Source organism: Podarcis bocagei (assembly GCF_964188305.1).
Source record: "Podarcis bocagei genome assembly, chromosome: 4".
NCBI lineage: Eukaryota > Metazoa > Chordata > Lepidosauria > Squamata > Lacertidae > Podarcis > Podarcis bocagei.
Window position 1 is genome coordinate 8,472,780 of NC_138128.1, and position 19,544 is coordinate 8,492,323.

Consider the following 19,544-nt stretch of genomic DNA (forward strand, 5'->3'; position numbering starts at 1 on the left):
ATGCATGGAGCCCTGCTCAACTGAAGGTAGATTTCTTAACACATGAAGGGATTGTTGAGCTTGGACGTCTGCTAGAGGGAAGCTGATATATAGAATCATCTCATCCAGCCCCCTGCAATGCAGGAATATCAGCTACAGCATCCATGACAGATGGCCATCCAACCTCTGCTTAAAAACCTTCAAGGAAGGAGTGTCCACTACCTCTTGTGGGAATCTGTCCCACTGTTGAACAGCTCTTACTGTCAGAAAGTTTTTCCTGAAGTTTAGTCAGAATATCCTTTCCTGTAGCATGAAGCCATTGCCTCGAGCCCAACCCTCCAGAGCAGGAGAAAACAAGCATGCTCCCTTTTCCAAGTAACAGTCCTTAAGATATGTGAAGATGGCTATCACACACAGAGAAGGAAGGAGGGCAGCTCAGCCATAGACCACCAGCTTTGTAAGGTCAATCTTCATCATGACCAGGTGAGGCTGGGTGTGTTCCTTCTCTGAAATCTGGAGAGCAACCCCTAGCCAGTGTAGACCAGATCTGCAGAACTCAGGTCTTCCAGATGTTGCAGACTACTACTGCTTTATGGAAGTGAGTCATGGGCAACTTCCAACTGCCAGGAAGGACGGCTCAATGCCTTCCACATGCGCTGTGTCAGAACAAAACGCCATGGTGCATCTGCAGTAGTACAATCAGGCACCTTCTCTCCTGTATTGGTCTCTACAGCCACAGCAGGCACTGTAACCATCAACAGTTTGACTTCACCTGCAAAAGGCGCACTCCTCCATTGTCTCCCAAGACAGATGGGTGCCAGCAACAACTCCCATCAGCCCCAGCAAACATGGCCCCTCTGGGCCCTCAAGTGCAGAGGGCTCAATAAAGTGTGGAAGTATATGACTGTCCATGCTCAATGGTTGCTTGGCATACAGTGATGCCAGGACAGAGCCAGCCACCATTGCCCCTTCACCTGAGTAGCACATGGAAAGCCCATTCCCAGCATTCCACAGGGACCTCTGGAGTGGCCAAGAAACAGACCCTGGTGCAGAGAAAGGCCCAAGGCTAGGCTATGCACTGGGAGCCAACTTGATTCTTAACAAACCTTGGTCACCAAGGACAGGAAGCAACATTCCTGCACTGGAGGTCAGCATGTGCTAAATTTCTGATAAGTGGATTCATAGGCACTGCTTCAGGAAGATACCAGACAACAGATTCAGGGCAAGTAGTAGCTTGGGGTTGGGGAAAGAAGGCATTTAGACTGGGGAAATGGCAGCAGAGATGTTACTGCTATCACAGAAACAGCAAACCAGGAGACCCACAATGCAGATCTTCTGCCATGGCTTGGCCATCAGTTTTGAATGTTCCAAATCAGGGATGGGCAGAAGACAGAATGGAATCACCTGGTAGACAGTGGGTGATTTTGCAGTAGATCAGCACGGCTTTCCACATTCCCTCTGTTTAGCGGTATTAGCAACAATAGGACTCTTCCCCACCCCAGAATTAGGCTGATAAAAGGAATAACCCTTCAGGATGACCAGACATAGGATCTATGTGTGGAAGGATTGGGAGCTCAGCTCCATTCTGGCACTCAAAACAAACCCCTCTCAGCTTCCAGATAACCCGTCGCTCGAGCTTTCACCCAGAACTTTATTTATTTTTTTGCGCAAAGTTTGCAGGGAGCTTAAACCACATTGGCTATTTACTGAACATTCGTCCTGATTTCTTTGCGGGCAGATTATACAGCGCTGTGCCAAGCCATTCTTTTCCCACGCTTTTCAGTGCATTTTCTCTTATAGCAAGAAGTCCAATTGTTGCATAAGAGCGCTAACCAACTTCAATTCTGCAACCTGAATTTTTCGGCATGTGATTGAATGTCATGCCCAAATTGTGACAGTGTGGATGAAGCACCCCTGGGTTTAGCAGCTGCTCAGAGATTTTTTTTTATTTATTAGCTCAAAATGTGTCTTTTACACCTAGATCCAGTTGTGGTTCCTACAAGCCTGAAGTCTGTCTGCTGCTGTTATAAATGCAAACTGTTCCAAATGTTAAAGCTTGTACCCCCCACCCAAAAGGAGTCCACTCTGTGTTTCTCTACATCCGTCACTGAAAATTCTTCCCAACTGTTTCATGTAATTCACTTCCATGAGTTATGGTGATGTGCCAGTAGCTCAGAAAGTTTTGAAACGAGGTTAGACAAATGGATGGAAGAGGTCTCTCAATGGCCACTAGTCGTGTCAGACTGGGGAGACACAGGTTCAAATCTACCCTGCTGGGCCATGAAACTCAAAAATCAGCCTTAGGCCAGTAGTCATCAATCTTCAACCTGGCCTACCCCACAGGGTTGTTGTGATAATGAAAAGGAGAAGGTTGAAAGACCTTGCACACATTCATTTGCTCTCTGGAAGAAAGGCAAGCCAGAAATGTAATAAATGAATGTATGGAACGGAATGGAATGGAACCTCCAGGTTCAGAGGCTGGAAGTCACAGAATCATGGAATTGTAGAGTTGGAAGGGACCACCAAGGGTCATCTAGTCCAGCCCCTTGCAATGCAGGAAACTCAACTAAAGCATCCATGGCAGATGGTCATCCAGACTCTGCTTGCAAACCTGAAAGGAAGGAGAGTCCACCGCCTCTACTGGGAGTCTATTTCCACTCTCAAACAGCTCTCAGTGTCTGGAAGTTTTTCCTGATGTTGGGTCACAATCTCCCTTCTTGTACCTTGATTTCAGTATGGGGAGGTGCTAACAAGTCAGAGACCACTACAGGGGCCTGGCAACCACGATTTTTAGCTGGGCTACCAAGGCCAGCCATTAATGGTGAACCCGTGGATTGGAACCCCAAATAAGCGGGCAAGTCAGAAGGAAACTGCAAAGGCATTGCATTGCTGGCCACAGTCCATTATGCCCCATGCAGCGTTTGATTCTCAGAATGTCCAACACAGACTTCTTTATCTGTACCGTGTAAAAATTGCTGGCAAAGGAATTGGCATGAAACGTCTTGGATAGATAGCACCAGTCATTCTCATACTATGCTTTAGAAGGTTCAAAGTGATTCACACATATTTTATCTCAGTAATCTTTGCAACCATTCAGGATTATTATCAATCCCTTATTGCTGGGGGGGGGGGTGTTGGGGGGGGGGAGGAAAAGCCAAGGCTGAGAGATAGTGCCTTGCCTATGGCCACCAAGTGTGTTTGTGGACAAAAAAAGATTTCAGCCCTTGCCCCCTGCCCTCCCCCAGTGCCCTCCAGACACTTTGGACTCCAGCTGGCTATGGTTAATGGGAAGGCAGCAAGACCCACACACCATCAGATGTCAAGGAAATAAACAACTATTTGACTTTTAGAAGACAACTGAAGGCAGCCCTGCTTAGGGAATATTTTAATGTTTGATGTTTTATTGCTTTATTATTATTATTATTATTATTATTATTATTATTCTGTTGGGAGCCACCTAGAGTGACTGGGGAAACACAGTCAGATGGGCGGAGTATTATTATTATTATTATTATTATTATTATGCTGCACAATGTGCAAACCCGTGGGTTTCACTCTCATTCCTACAGATCCCTCCTCCACCCCACCCCCAAAAACCCTCACTTTTTCCATTAAGCCTTTGGCAACTGAAATACTCATTTTTCTTTCCCTGTTTGCTCCCACAGCCCCACCTCCCCTTCCTCCCCTTCCTCTGCCATAGACTGCAAGATCTGATCTTAGTTGGTAGAGCATGAGATTCTTAATCTTGGGGTCATGGGTTTGAGCCCCACGTTAGGGGAAAGATTCCTGCATTGCAGTGGGCTTGACTAGATGACCCTCTTTGTCCCTTCCAACTCTACAATTCTAGGATTGATTCTACCTCTTTAGGAGGAGAAAGGACCTGTTCACATGCTGCAAAATCTAAGGTGCATCGATGGCACAGCATAATTGCTCTCTTTCCTTTCTGCTGTAATCAGCAACGCTTGTGGATCCAAAGCAGTAATACACGAGGGAGACGTCAGCACTTTGCGGGGAAGGAACCCCAAGACTTGCAGAAGTACAATAAATACTGTATTTTTTTGCACCGTAACACTCACTTTTTTCCTCCTAAAAAGTAAGGGGAAATGTCTGTGCGTGTTATGGAGTGGAATGCCTATGGGTGGCATGCCTACGGATTGTCCTCCTCTAAAAACTACGTGCGTGTTATGGTCGGGTGCGTGTTATAGAGCGAAAAATACGGTAAATATATGAGCATGCTCGGTGTTCTGAGGAATGCAGACTGGCTGTTTGGGCAGGGAATGGAAAACCAGAAGGGAGGGAGGAGGGATGAAATGGAGTTTCCTGGAGGCGGGCATGGGCTGTGCAGCTGGAACAGTGAACAGGAGCTGTCTACGCCGTGTTTGTTGCAGGTCCCACTTACTGGAACTGCTTTAGACAACAACAACAAGAGCTTTTGCTTACTGAAACGGTAAAAACAGATATGCTAAAATGGCACCCACGTTAGTAAGGGTCAAGCCTACTTTGACCCCAAGTTGCTGTCAGACTATCCATCCCTTGTTCTCTTCTTAACAAAATGAACAGCAGCTAAAAGAACAGATCCGTTTGTCTCCTTTGAATGTAGGTTGCCATGAAAGCTGATCACAGCCACACAGGCTTTGCAAACTGAAGGCAGAAACCCCCAAACATGCCCAGGACCGGGCTACTTAGTGCTTTGATGGCCATACACACCAACAATGCCTATTTGGCAGAGGGAATGCCTGTTTTCTAACTCACTCTCCCTGGGATAGCCAACACGCCGTCCTCCCATCAGCCTCAGCAAGCACAGCCAAAGGCCTGGGGTGATGGGAGTTGGAGTCCAGAAACATCTGGAGGGCCCTAGTTTACACAGCCCTACATTAGAGGGAGAGCTATCCAGGTGCCATTGCAAAAATTAGTCTGCATGTGTACACAGGTGCAGAAAGAAGAGGGGGAGTTATTGCTTTGTTTTGTTTTTGTTCCTCTTTTTATTATGTATCTTGTGTTTTTATCTTGTATTTTTATGCTGTGATCTTCCCTGAGCTACACAAATAAATAAAATCACCACCATCATCATTTATACTTCATTCCCCCCGCCCCACCCTATGCATTTGAGAATGCTGATGTGAAGTGCTTCCTGACCCTCTTGTGCCAAAGCATGCATATGAAGAACAGCAAAAGAATCAAATAGATCCCTGCCTCCATTCCATTCCCCTCTACCCCCAGAAAAAACATCCAATCCAGCTATTCTGCAATAAGCACAGCTGGCTGCACTGGGAGATAAATCAGTATAGTAAACACTGTTGGAGAGAGAGAGAGAGAGAGAGAGAGAGAGAGAGAGAGAGAGAGAAGGAATGAATGTAGGAAGGTACGCTATGGCAAAAATCAGGGCAGAGCAAAACCTTAAGGCAGCCTTCCCCAAACCTGCTGCCCTCCAGATGTTTTGTGCTATGATTCCCATTCGCCCCCAATTACAGCTAGCAGGGCTCAGTCAGCAGAGGATGAGACTCAGGGTCATGGGTTCAAGCCCCACGTTGGGCAAAAGATTCCTGCATTGCGAGGGGTTGAACTAGATGACGCTACTCTATGATTCTATGAACATCTGGAAGGCACCAGACTGGGGAAAGGGAGTGTTGAGCAGCACACAATCCTTAATATGAGGATAGGTGTTGCAAAACGCCCTGCATTCAGTGTTAGATAGCCACTGTTTTGCCACTCTGCCTCACAGGAAAAGGGGATCCTGCCTTTACACTGAGCCAGACCACGGATCCATCAACCGATGTGATTGGTCAGTTAGTTAAGTATTTCTAGTGTTTTACTGGGCAGATGCCCCTCTTGACTACACCCATGACTTCCACTCTGTGTTATCCCTGCCCGACAGGAAGCAAGGCAGGAGAAGATGAGCTGCAGGGACGGAAGAGAGAGAGGAAGAGAACTCCGTATCACCATTCCCTGGAAAAAGTTGTGCAACGTTTGCGCTGGCAATTGGGGCAAGTGTATTGACTAGGGAGAGCATAAAAGCCCGTCATAAAATGGGATTAGGCGGCAGATAGCTCGTGGGCGATAAGGCAGCCACCAGGGGAAAGATCAAGGTCAGCAAGAAGCAAAACTGGAATGGCCAAAGAGAGTCGGGCAAACTTTTGCGGGGTGTGTGAAGGAAGCGGGGAGGGGAGAAAGAAGGAGAGAGGAGAGCACCCCAGCTCAGAAAACCAAACACTGCACAAAACAAGGGAACTGAAGCTTGTGGTTAGAAAGGGAGAGAGGGCCTGTTGATTAGGGTTTTCTTTATCCTTCTCAACAAAAAAAGGCAGCACGTGCATTTCTTTATTTAGGATTGTCTCCAACCAAGCTGTCCCATTGGCACAAGATTATCGCTGGAAGTATATGAAGTATATACTTTCATGCTACACGAGGGCCAGGAGAGTAAAGGCAGGGGGGCTTCCAAACTGAGCCCCAACTTCCAAGGACGCTCCTAGTATTGAACACTTCATCCACTTTCTCTTCTCCCCACCCTACATCCAGATATGGGCCAAAAGTCTCCACCTCCATCATTCTACCCGGACACTGAGGTCCAGCACCGAGGGCCTTCTGGCGGTTCCCTCACTACGAGAAGCCAAGTTACAGGGAACCAGGCAGAGGGCCTTCTCAGTAGTGGCGCCCTCCCTGTGGAACGCCCTCCCACCAGATGTCAAAGAGAACAACAACTACCAGACTTTTAGAAGACATCTGAAGGCAGCCCTCTTTAGGGAAGCTTTTAATGTTTGATGTATCATTGTATTTTAATATTCTTTTGGAAGCCGCCCAGAGTGGCTGGGGAAACCCAGCCAGATGGGCGGGGTATAAATAATAAATTATTATTATTATTTAAGCTGCTCCCCACGGCAACAACAGCAACACAGTCCCCATCTGGAGCTTGCAAAGAGCGCGTTGATGTCTTCCAATGTGTTCCAGCCCATCCAAAGGTCAGGTTACAATGGTTTAAAAAACAAACTTACTTGTAAATATCAGGGCTATCTGCCACTCAACAAATTTATAATTGATTAAATGCCTGGCTTTTTAATAGCTAGTTACTCAGTGAGAGTGTAAATACGCTTTTCGAAACTGTGCCTCTAAAGGAAGGGAACGGCATCTCTTAAGGCGTGAAACAACAAGAAATCTTAAGGACGTAAGAGGATCTTGCTGGATGAGGCGAAGGCCTCATCTAGTCCAGCATCCTGGACAATTAAGACTTTTTTGAAAGAGCACTGTCTCCTCCTGCCATTTCCAGCAAGGAGAATTCAGAGGTCTCTGAACATAGGAGCCCTCCAGGATTTAGATATATATCAGCGTTGCAGGCTCTGCCCTGTGAATTAACTCTCTATTAATACTACTACTACTACTACTAATAATAATAATAGTAATAGTAATTTTATTATTTATATGCTGCCCACCTGACTAAGTTGCCCCAGCCATTCTGGGCAGCTACCAGCACAATATAAAAAATCAAACATTAAAAACTTCTCTATATAGGGCTGCCTTCAGATGTCTTCCAAAAGTCAGATAGTTGTTTATTTCCTTGACATCTGATGGGAGGGGGTTCCACAGGCAGGGTGCTACTACCGAGAAGGCCCTCTGCCTGGTTCCCTGTAACCTCACTTCTCACAGGGAGGGAACCGCCAGAAGGCCCTCAGAGCAGTATCTCAATGTCTGGGATAAATGATGGTGGTAGAGATGCCATTTAGGGCTTTAAAGGTCAGCACCAACACTTTGAATTATGCTCAGAAATGTTTTGGGAGCCAGTGAAGATCCTTTATGGCTGGTGTAATATGGTCCCGGCAGCCACTCCCAGTCCCCAGTCTGGCAGCCGCATTCTGGATCAGTTGTCATTTCTGAGTCACCTTCATAGAGCGCATTGCAGTAGTCCAAGTGGGAGATGACCATTGCATGGACCACTGGTGAGACATTGTGCTGGCAGGTAGGGTCTCAGCTGTCGTGACCTGCACCTCCATGGATAGCTGTGAGTCCAGAATGACTCCCAGGCTGTGAACCTGGTCCTTCAGGGGCACAGTTGCCCCATTCGGGAACAGGGAATCCCCCACATCTGCCCTCCCCCTGTCCGCCCAAACAGTACCTCTGCCTTGTCAGGATTCAACCTCAATCCTACCTTTGGAGATTCACCAGGAACTGTCCCTGCCTTCTTTTGGGTGCTTCTTGAAAGCTGTACTTTTTAGACAATACATATTGCCTTCACAATATGGATTTCTCCTTTTAGCCAACCAGGACTTATTGCTGTTTGTTTGCTGTTTTCAATTATGCTTTATAGATATTTACAAATTGATTTTGTTGTATTTTATGATGTGAGCTGCCTTGATTTATCGTATGCACGTGCATAATCATAAATGTTCAAAGAATCAAATAAGCCTGTTCTCACACTGAGCTATTTGTCCACCAGCCACCCCCCAGGGAGAATAGGATGCATCCAATTGACTACAAAGGAGCAAGGAAGTGGGGCGAGGGGCGGGGAGATCAGTTTCCACTGGCTCTCTGCTCAAACCAGCTTGATCAAGCTCCATCAAGGCATCATCTCTGCAAGACAGACTAGTGTGGGACGGGGAACACACTGGGCAGTATGTGGTCTCTTTTCCATCCCCAACCCTGTCTAGATAACCATCACAAATGCCTATCCGCTGGTCCCCTTTGAAGTTTTCCAAAGCCAGACACCATGACTGATGGACAGGAGAGAGGCAACTGCAGAGGTTGCAAATCCAGACATTGGGCAGCAGGGGCAGATCAGAGAGGGAGAGAGGGAGAGAGAAAGAAGTTTCACAACAGCTGGCAAAATGTGTCACCCGCAGCCATCTAAGCAACAGTTCCATTTCCCAATATCTTTGTCTGCCAAGAGCCCCAGACAGGAAAGGTGGTTCCATCATATTACAAGCAGATACAAGACAGATAGACAGATAGGAGATATTGCAAAAGGGCAATGGAAATTCTTGGAAAGATGGAGTGTTTCATAAGGAACATATTTATAACAGGGATGGGCAAAACGGAAATCAAGATCTGTTCTGGCACATCTCAAGGTGATCTGTAGTAGATCAAACAAAATAAAAAGACTCCTTCCAGTAGCACCTTAGAGACCAACTAAGTTTGTTATTGGAATGAGCTTTCGTGTGCATGCACACTTCTTCAGATACACTGAAACAGAAGTCACCAGACCCTTATATATAGTGAGAGGGTGGGGAGGGGTATTACTCAGAAGGGTGGTGGGAATGGCTGATGGGCTGAGATTGGCTTGCAAATGTACAGAGGTGTGTATACAACCCCTTAAACATCTGGTCCCACAAAAACCTATGCCGTGATCAATCTGTTAAGTCTTTAATCTGCCCTGAGATTCCTTCTTGCTTCTGTGACAGCACTGCAAGAGTCCTGGCAAAAGAGAGACTCCACTTTCATCCCTGGCTGAGATCCACCTAATGCAAAATCAGGTGCCCAACAACAAATGCCCTGGGTTTTTGGGAACATAACTGCAGAGGCCAAGGAACATAAACAGATGAAGATGTCCTACACAGAGGCAAACCATTTGTTCATCCAACCTGGGGCTGCGGCTGGCAGTGACTCTCTGCAGTCTCAAGGGGGATTCTCCCCCCACAACCCCCTACCCCAATGCAAGTCACTGCCTCTGCTCTTCACCTGGAGATACCAGGAAATGAACTCAGATCAGATGCTCTACCCCTGAGCTACGACTCCTCTCCAGTTACACATTCCTGAATGGTGCAAGTGTGATATAGCCGGAGACTCTGTTTTTCCCAGAAGGCTGGAAGTGGCACCATTGTCAGCTCACAACTTTGTTAAAAATGCAAAAGAAACACAGGCAAGGCCAGAGGGAGGAGAGGAAGAATATTTAGGGAACGGCTTGAACTCAGTGGCAGAGCATCTGCTTTGGCTGGAGAAGGTCCCTGGGAGTGTTCCCCATCTGAAACCTTTGGAGAGCTGCTGTCAGTCAGTGCAGGCATTATTGAGCTAGATCAGCGTTTCCCAAACTAGGGCTCCAGCTGCTTTGGAACTACAATCCCCATCATCCCTGACCACTGGTCTTGCTAGCTAAGGAAGATGGGAGTTGTAGTCCAAAAACAGCTAGAGACCCAAGTTTGGAAAACAATGTGCTAGATGGAGCAATGTATAAGGAAGATTCCCATGTTTCTGAAGTGGCACTTCAGCCATTGTTTCTGACCATCTTTCCTAGGAAAAGACAACAGAGGCAGGCTGAACTGTTTCTTCTCCATCATAGACTTTGGCCTAGACAGGTACATTTTTATCTCTGCAGTACCTCTGCAGATTCTAAGAATCTGAAATACTTCCCTAGCTTTAGACCTTCAGGAACAGCAAACAGAGACTATGCAACAAGTTTAAAGAGAGATTTTCGCAGACCTGGATGAGGACCCCGGACTTTTGCCTCCCTTCTGCAGCTCCTCAGTCCCAGAAGTTTCAGTTAAACAAGGTTTCATAAGAAGAGATCTGCTAGATCAGGCCAAATGACCATTAGTCAAGCATTCTCCTCTCACAGTGGCCAATCAGATGCCTGCGGGAACCCGCAAGCAGAATCTGGGCGCCACCGCAGTATCCCAACTTGTGACTCCCAGGAACTCGCATTCAGAGGCACATTTCCTCCAACAGTGGAGGCATGACAATGCCAGGAGGGCTAGCAGCCCATGACAGTCCACGAACTTGCCTAATCCTCTTTTTGGAGCCATCCAAGCTGGTGACCACCGCTGACTCTCGGGGGAGCAAACGGAATAGTTTTGTCTTCGTTTAAATATTTTTATTGATTTTCATTTTTCACGCCACGCATAAAAAAAAAGCACAACTCACAACACATCAACCGCTTTGCTTAAAAATATCAGTTCAAATTCTCTCAGGGAACTCCAAAAAACCTTTATGCATATGCAGAGTTTGGAATGGCCGTCTGTCATGGATGCTTTAGCTGGGATTCCTGCATTGCAGGGGGCTAGACTAGATGACCCTCAGGGTCCCCTCCAACTCTACGATTCTAGGATATTACCATGAAATCTCAGGGGGTTATAAACACAATCTTCTTGAGGCATATAATCCAAAAACAAACTGCATAGTGTATGTTTTGTGTGGTGTGCTTTCTTTTGCCAGTCCTAAGATGCCAAAATTCAGAGTCATTGGATGCCCATGGGAGAGAATATTATGAGGGAGGGAGGAAAATGTCTTCCTGCCCACTTTCTCCACATGCATATCTAGACTTTCAGGTAGCCAACAGAAAGATTGCAAAAGCGGTCTACAGCATCTATACTTGGCCCTGCGTGCATTCTCTTGTAACTCACTCTACATGGGGCTGCCCTTGAGACTGACCCAGAAACTCCAGCGGGTGCAGAATGCCGTGGCAAGACTCCGTATGGGGTTCTTGCCATGGGATCACATTCACCCAGTGCTATGCCAACTGAACTGGCTCCCAGTGGAGTACAGGATCAGGTTTAGGGTGCTGGTTTTAACCTTTAAAGCCCTATACAGCCTAGGACCCTCGTACCTATGGGACTGCCTCTGCTGGTATGTCCCACGGAGGAGCTTACGGTCTTCAAACAAAAACATCTTGGAGGTCCTGGGCCACAGGGAGGTTAGGCTGGCCCCAACCAGATCCAGGGCTTTTTCGGCTGTGCCCCCGATCTGTTGGAACGCTCTGTCACAAGAGACTAGGGCCCTGCGGGACTTGACATCTTTCCACAGGGCCTGTAAGACAGCTGTTCCACCAGGCCTTTGGCCAAGGCACAGTCTGACCCCCTCCTTTGGTAATCCTCAGAGAACTCTAGCCCAATGGTTGCCATTAATTTGATTTTGAATTGATTTTAGAATGAATTGATTTTAGAATGCTGTGTTACTTTTATTGTTGCTAGCCGCTCTGAGCCCAGCTTCAGCTGAGGAGGGCGGAATATAAATAAAAATTTATTATTATTATTATACATGCATTTACCTTTACCATTTTTACATTCATACATATGTATGTAACAGACACCTTATGACAAAGGCCATTGTGACCAGGGACAGATGACTGAACAGGCTAACAAGGCCGGTGATTAATTTCCCCATGGGACAGGGTCATCACAGAGAATGCAACACCCACAGAACGCTCGCCTGCGTGTGATGTTTCATACATAACACTTCACAGGGAAGTCAATTTGGTTGCAAGTTGCAGCGTGCATGGTAACTGAAGGCTTATGAATGAGGCCCTGGCAGCTGAATGGATGGTTGAAAAGTCTTGAATTTCAGGTGGCGTGGGAAGAAGTATGTAGCTTTGACACACCGGCAGGTTTGTCTCCTGATGGTGATGTAGTCATCAAACAACAACTATTCATAGGGTGAACCAAACTTAAGCGTTCAGAAAATGAGATGCATGAAGGAACTGTTTCTGTTCCTGAAGTCTCCTTTTCCCAGTATCTAAGGCCGATTCACCCAGTCAAGCAACAGCTTGCATCTGTGAATGGACTCAAGTGCTCAGCCTAACCTTCCTCCCAGAATACAAGTTTTTAACAGGCAGTCTTCTACAAGACTCACAGTCATTGGCTGCCTTTAACCAGAAATCCAAGGTTGTGTATACTGCATCACGGTTCAACTCTCCTCGAAATCCTGTGAGGCAGACCAGGCTCAGAGTTGTTGGCTGGCTCAAAGTCACCCAGTGCATTTCACGGGTGACTGGAGCTTTGAACCTGGGCCTCCCCAGCCCTGGTGCAACACTCTCACCACTACACCAGGTGTGGGAAACCTGCAAGCCTACAGATGCTGAATTCCAACTCCCACCAACTATAGCAAACATGCCCAATGGCCAGGGGTGAGGGGAACTTAGTCCAGCCATTTGGGACAGCGCAGAGGAAGGTCCCTTATACCAAACTGTGTTCGAAATTAGCCAGGTGCATTTTGTACCTGGCCATCAAACACTTGCAACGAAGTGAAGATGCCTAGGTGCCATCGGGAGGTACATGCCTGGGGATCATTGGATCCTGACAGTTTTTACACACCAATACCCTATCCTGTATTATTCTATCAGTTACATTTTATCTGCACAATCAGAATGAATTTCAGGAACCAAAATGCTTTTTCTGTGAAGCCTGAGCAGGAGCAGTCACCATTAAGAAAAAGAGGTCAGAATAGGCCAATATATATGTGGACTGTCCTTTAAGTTCTCAAAACTCTTAACCTAGCTCAAGGTTGTCATATGAACCAGTCCAATTTTTAACTAAGAATCAATCACAGTCAGTCCATTGTTTGAAAAATAAGTCTTGCAACTACACATTCCATTTTGGCGACTTTAACCTTGGTTTAAGGAGCCATTTGGTACCTAGGTTATATATCTGAGTTTCTAACATTGATACCAAGTCAGGCCATTGGTCTGTGTAAAAAGGTAAAGGTAAATGACCCCTGGATGGTTAAGTCCGGTCAAAGGCGACTACGGGGTTGCGGCGCTCACCTCGCTTTCAGGCCAAGGGAGCCGGTGTTTGTCCACAGACAGCTTTTCCAGGTCATGTGGCCAGCATGACTAAATCGCTTCTGGTGCAACAGAACACCATGACGGAAACCAGAGCGCATGGAAATGCTGTTTACCTTCCCACTGCAACAGTACCTATTCATCTACTTGCACTGGTGTGCTCTCAAACTGCTAGGTTGGCAGGAGCTGGGACAGAGCAAGGGGAGCTCACTCTGTTGTGGGGATTCGAACTGGTGACCTTCCAATCAGCAAGCCCAATAAGCTCAGTGGTTTAGACCACCCGTGTCTAGGTAGCTAAGTACTGACTGGCAGTATCACTTCAGGACTTCAAGGCAGGATTCCTTTCCCAGCCTCACCTGGAGATGCCAGCAACTGAACCTGTGACCTTCTGCAACTGAGCTAAGGCCCCTCCCCGATCATGTGGTGGGCCACAGGTTCCCCACCCTTGTGGTATGCCATGCAGGCTCCCCATGCAGCCCTGAAGTAAGGGCAGCTTTACAACCTGATCAAAGGGACCCATAGAAAACTGGCTGCAATGACTTGATGGCAATGATTATTAGGCAATAAGTAGTGGAAGCCAGGAAATGAGCGGAGATGCAAAAGCCAAAATCAGCGGTCGTCATGCCCTGCTGAGGCTGTGTGTGTGTGTGTGTGTGTGTGTGTGTGTGTGTGTGTGTGTGATACATGGAAGAACAGAGGATGAGGATGAAGGCAATGCAGCAAGAAATTGGACATGCCCACAGCTACACAATTACGGAGCTGGGAGAGCCGACTACAAGGGAAGATTAAAGGAGCTAAATAAGTCTAGCCAGGGGCTGGTGCCAGTGGCAAGCATTTGAGTGGTGTTAACATGAGATTAGGCGGAAAGGCGATGGGAGCAGAAAGTAGAAAGGGGGCAGGGGGGGCGCGCAGATCAGTAAGCAATTTGGAAAGTTTCATTTGTGGTCAACAGCACATGTCAGATGCAGCGGCAGAAGGAGGAACCCCAGCTGGAGGATCAAGGCCCATGTAAAAAGATGCCAGGAATCTGTTTTGGTCCCAGCGGAAAGATGGATTCAACAGCCGCTCTATGAAGGAGGCATAATGAGGTGGTAGAATTTGGGGCAGTGTGACGTTCAGTTGAAAGTATGAATGTCTACCCATCACTAACTTTTTTAATATTCCCCACATCATCAACAACAGCAATTTGCTCTTAACCAGCAGGTCCCAGGGTGGGTTACGACAACTGAAAATTCAGTTGTAGAATCACAGAATTGTAGAGTTGGATGGGTCCCAAGGGTCATCCATTCCAACCCCCTGGAAAAGCCAGTGCAGGATTGAAAACAGTTAAAACAGATAACAGTTGCAGGAATAGGGTGAGTCCTGAAAACACCGGTCTCAGGGGTCAAAGGCCAGAGCAAAGAGCCAGGTATTCAGCATTTGCTAGGTGCACTCTGTAGGGAGGGAATTCCACAACTTAGGGGCCGCCACAGAGAAGGCCTTCTTCTGGAAAGCCTATTGATGTATATCCTTTTTTTCTGGACCACTCAACTCATGCAAAATAGTTTGCAGAAGTTATTTGAATAACCTAAGTGTTTGGCCACTTTAATAAATCTTTTTTTTAATGTTTTAGTTTTCATCTCAGAGGTGGAGTAGTATTTCACTACTGTCCTGGATAGGTCATCTAAAGGTTGTTGGGAGCCCGTCATTTCTAGCAATATCCCAGGGACCTTCCTTGAAAATTCAGCACGCTCTCTGTCTCCTTCCTCACAAGCTGCCTCTAGAACAAGCTGCTTAGGGCCCTTGTATTTATGGGACCGTCTCTCCTGGTATGCCCCGCAGAGGACCTTAAGGTCCATGAATAACCATAGTTTAGAGGTCCCGGGCCCTAAGGAAGTCAGATTATCCTCCACCAGGACCAGGGCCTTTTCAGTGATGGCTCCGACCTGGAGGAATGCTCTGTCCCATGAGACCAGGGCCCTGCAGGATCTGATTTCTTTGCACAGGGCCTGTAAGAGCTATTCCACCTGGCTTTCAATTTGAACTTATCCTGATCTTTTATTCCCCTTCCTTCCCTCCCCCTCCCCTTTTATGAAGATTAGCTGCTCTGGGATCCCACAGCTAATTCTCCCCTGGTCTCCTCGCTGGCCCAAATAGGACTACCGTACTTTAGCCAGCTAGCCCTGGTGATCACCTAATGTTTATTGGATGGATTTTCCCCTAAATTGATTTTAGAGCTTTGAATTTATTCTTATTCACGCTTTTATACTGTACTTTATGCTGTTTTTTGTTGTATCACCATTAAGTGTTTTAAATCTGTTGTTAGCCGCCCTGAGCCCAGTTTTCTGAACCGGGAAGGGCAGGGTATAAATAAATTATTATTATTATTAGCCATTTTGTACATAAAGCTACGAAGACTCCAGGTCTTAATGGACTACAACTCCCATCATTGGCTAGGCTGGCTGGGGCTGATGGGAGTTGGAGTCCAACATCTGGAGGGCTCCAGATGTGAAAGCAGAACACGTATAGGCATTTGTCTTCCCCACAGCTTCAAGAAGAAGCTAACCTGATAGCAAGCCTATTCAAACACATAATTTAGAAACGAACCATGGTTTTTACTATTTGCTGGTTTTTATTTGTTATTGGTTTTATATTGTTTGAGGTAGATTCCTTTGGGTTTTTTAAGTGCTCTATTTTTCCCCCTTAAAAGAAGAAACAAACACAAGTCACCTTCATAGCACGTATTCAAGTAAGACTCCCTTCCCTCGAGACAGAAAGCTGAAGCTTTCTTTGCATGACTGCGCTGCCACCTCCCCTGCCAGCGGCAGACAGTCTTGACTCTTTCCAAACTGGCACTAGCAAATGTCCAAGTCCCTGAGAGGGGGCTCTCATGGACACCCCTGCCCTAGGAATTGTCCCCCGATACACTCGACTGCAGCTTTGCCTTCCTCAGTTCCCCATGGCAAAACCACGCTTTACTACAGGCAATTTTTCCCATGCCAATATGAAACCAGTTCCCAAACGCTCCTCTCTTGCAGAAAGTCCTGCCGGCTGCAACTGATCCTTCCAGGATGAGAAATCCCCCTGCCTGCTCTCACCCTACGCTCCTGTGATACCCATCTTTTTTTTTTCTTTCGAAACAAACCAAGACCATATACCAAAAAAAAGAATTTTATTTTTAACCTGTCTCACATGTCCTTCTACTGAAAGGATACTTTTCTGAGAAGGAGACTAAAGCCAAACTCAGGCAGGCAGGCAGCATGTTTTTTTTAAATAAAAAAAAAAGTTTAATAAAAAAAAATTTGCAAGACCAAATTCGAAACGACCTCTTTCCAAACCCCATACAACACCTGTGGTATTAGGGGAAAGACGCCAGCCCCCCCCCAACTGAGATATCCATCTTATTGCTTATTTTGTTTAATATATTTAATCCCAAACAGGATTCATATGCTCCCTCCCTAAACACAAGTCCTGGTCAAACATCTTAAGGCAGCTTGAATGTACATGGCTAGATCCCCTTTAAGGGATGTGGGTGGTGCTGTGGTTTAAACCACAGAGCCTAGGGCTTGTCAATCAGAAGGTCGGCGGTTCAAATCCCCGCGACGGGCTGGGCTCCCGTTGCTCAGTCCCAGCTCCTGCCAACCTAGCAGTTCGAAAGCACCTCAAAGTGCAAGTAGATAAATAGGTACCGCTCCGGTGGGAAGGTAAACGGCGTTTCCGTGCACTGCTCTGGTTCGCCAGAAGCGACTTAGTCATGCTGGCCACATGATCCAGAAGCTGTATGCGGACAAATGCCGGCTCCCTTGGCCAGTAAAGCGAGATGAGCGCTGCAACCCCAGAGTCGGCCACGACTGGACCTAATGGTCAGGTGTCCCTTTACCTTTTTAGATCCCCTTGGCAATGCCCGTTCAAGATGCCCTGCTACCCACCTTTAACCAGGGACCCACAAGTGGCCTTATTCATCCCTCCCCTCCCCCGCCTCCGAAGCATCGCCTTCTCTGTCCCTCTTGCCACCCTGATCTGCACCAACCCCTGGTGGTGCCCACCAGCGGCGTAGCGTGAGTTGTCAGCACCCGGGGCAACGCAAGTAATTTGCGCCCCCTAACCCGGGGCAAGGCAAGTAATTTGCGCCCCCCCTAACCCCTAACCTGCGAGTTGCCGCTGGCGCTGCCGCCCAAACGACGCCGCTTGCCCGGAGGAGGAGGGGGGCAGAGAGGCGAGGAAAATGCAACGGCCCAGCAGCTGCAGCAGCGGCGGCGGGGCTGTGAGGAGGGGCTGCCTGGCGCGTCCTCCGCGGCGAGCGCTGAGAGCCGCTGCCTGCCGGGCGCCTTCAGCCCGGACGCGCGCACAGCTCGGCAGTTCCGCGAGACATGCGGCTCTGCTACAGCCTGCGCCCGAGGCTCTTCGGCGACTCCGGAGGCAGCGAGCGCGCCCCCCCAGATGTTGCGCCCGGTGCGGCCGGCACCCCTGGTACCCCCCACGCTACGCCACTGGTGCCCACCACCTTAAAATCCCTTGGAAAATGGCTTTCTCCCCACATTTAGCATCCTGTTAAGAAGGAAGCCAAGGGCATTAACCAACAACCCCACAACCATGCCATTCCTGTTGGGGTCTTTTGAGGGTGGGGGTGATTTGCAGTTCATGAATGCCTTTGAGCCATGCCCCATAAACCCAGATGCGTAGTAAGGGGCTTGGAGCAACAGGGATGGGAACTCGGAGAGAAAGGGCAACAACTAAGCAGCAGAACACATGCTCCGCATGCAGAACGTCCCGGGTTCAACGCACAGGTAGAACTGGGGACGATCCCTTTGAAGAGCAGCTGCCTGTCAGTGCAGACATCACTGAACATGAATGGGCTAGTGGCCTGGCTTTCCACAAGACAGCTCATTCCTGCCGCTAACTCCACGGTGCAAACCTAAGCGTATCTTTGGAGGAAGCAAGTCCGGCTGAGTTCAATGGGACTTGCTCCAAGGGAACAGCGCACAAGAGCGCAAGCTTCTTAGCGCCCGCTCCGCCAAGCGGCACTAATGTGGTGGTCTTTTGAGGCGCCACGCGACACTCCCCGCATGCTCAGAAGCACTCTTCTTCTTTTTGGCAAACCGGTCCCGCGATTCCCCTCCTCTGAATGCAGCAGCCCTGTTTTCCTCCGCCTCTTCCCCCAAATTCCCAGGACTTGACCGTGAAAAGGTCCTGGCTTGAAGGCAGCCTTGGGAACCCGCGCGCAGCGAACGGCGCTCTGCACGCGCTCAAAGGCACTCTCTCCCCTCTCCTGCGGTGCAAAGAAACCCCGAGGCTGAGCGCCGAGGCAGAGCCCCCCGCCCAGAGCCCGCCCCACTCACCAAGGTCTGCTCGTACTGCAGCGCCCGCTGCTCCAGGCCGCTGTCCGCCGCCATGGTGGCCGGCTCCGGGCGCCCCTCTCCCGCCAGCAGGCTCCTACGAGCAGCCCCGGCAGCACTCGCTGCGCCCTGCGCCCGGACGCCTGGCTCCTCTCCTCGCTTCTCCCCACGCCCCCAGCACGGGGCGGGACCGGACTGGCTGGCAGGGGCAGGCCCGAGGGAGGTCCCGGGGCAGCCGCTCCGCCTCCACCGGGAAAGGCGCCGTCGCTGCGGAGGAGGAGGAGGAGGAGGAGGCGGACCGGCGGGACGCTTGGGGAGGGGCCGCAAGAGGCGCGTCGTGGCGGGGCAACCCGACGCCCACCAGCCCGGGATGGAGCCAAGGGGCGAAGATCTGCAAGCCGGGAGCGCGCGTAGGTGGGACGGTCCCATCCCGGGCTCGTTTACACGGGACAAAGCCTCCCTTGAGGTCCGAGATGGCACTTCCTCTCGGGTTAGGCGCGCGGAAGTTCGCAGCCGGGCGGTATTACTCGCGAGGAAGCCACTTTGAATCAGCAGAGGTTACCTCCTAAGGAGAAAGGCAGAGGACTGCGCAGCCATCGAGGTTGCAGCGGGGAGGATTGCGCAGTGGGACCCTATCCTCTCTCTCCCCCCACGCACGTCTTTATTCTCAGTATAACGCTGCGGGGGGTGGGGAGGACCAAGCTGACCCTCCTCCCCACGCGCGCACCCGATCCTGTTGCAGCAGGATCCAGTGGCTTCCTGCAGTGATCACTTTT

The 19,544-nt window shown here is 48.8% G+C and overlaps 1 protein-coding gene across 2 annotated transcripts in view; it reads right to left on the bottom strand.

Annotated features, from left to right (window-relative positions):
• CLCN2 (chloride voltage-gated channel 2) overlaps positions 1–19,212 on the bottom strand; it is an 86,832-nt gene extending 67,620 nt beyond the window's left edge. For both annotated transcript variants that reach the window (XM_081190060.1, XM_081190059.1), the window contains exon 1: positions 18,772–19,212. In XM_081190060.1, the coding sequence (XP_081046186.1) occupies positions 18,772–19,197 (426 nt within the window). In that variant the 5' untranslated portion in view covers positions 19,198–19,212. The remainder of the gene's footprint in view (positions 1–18,771) is intronic.
• Positions 19,213–19,544: the final 332 nt, after the last annotated feature.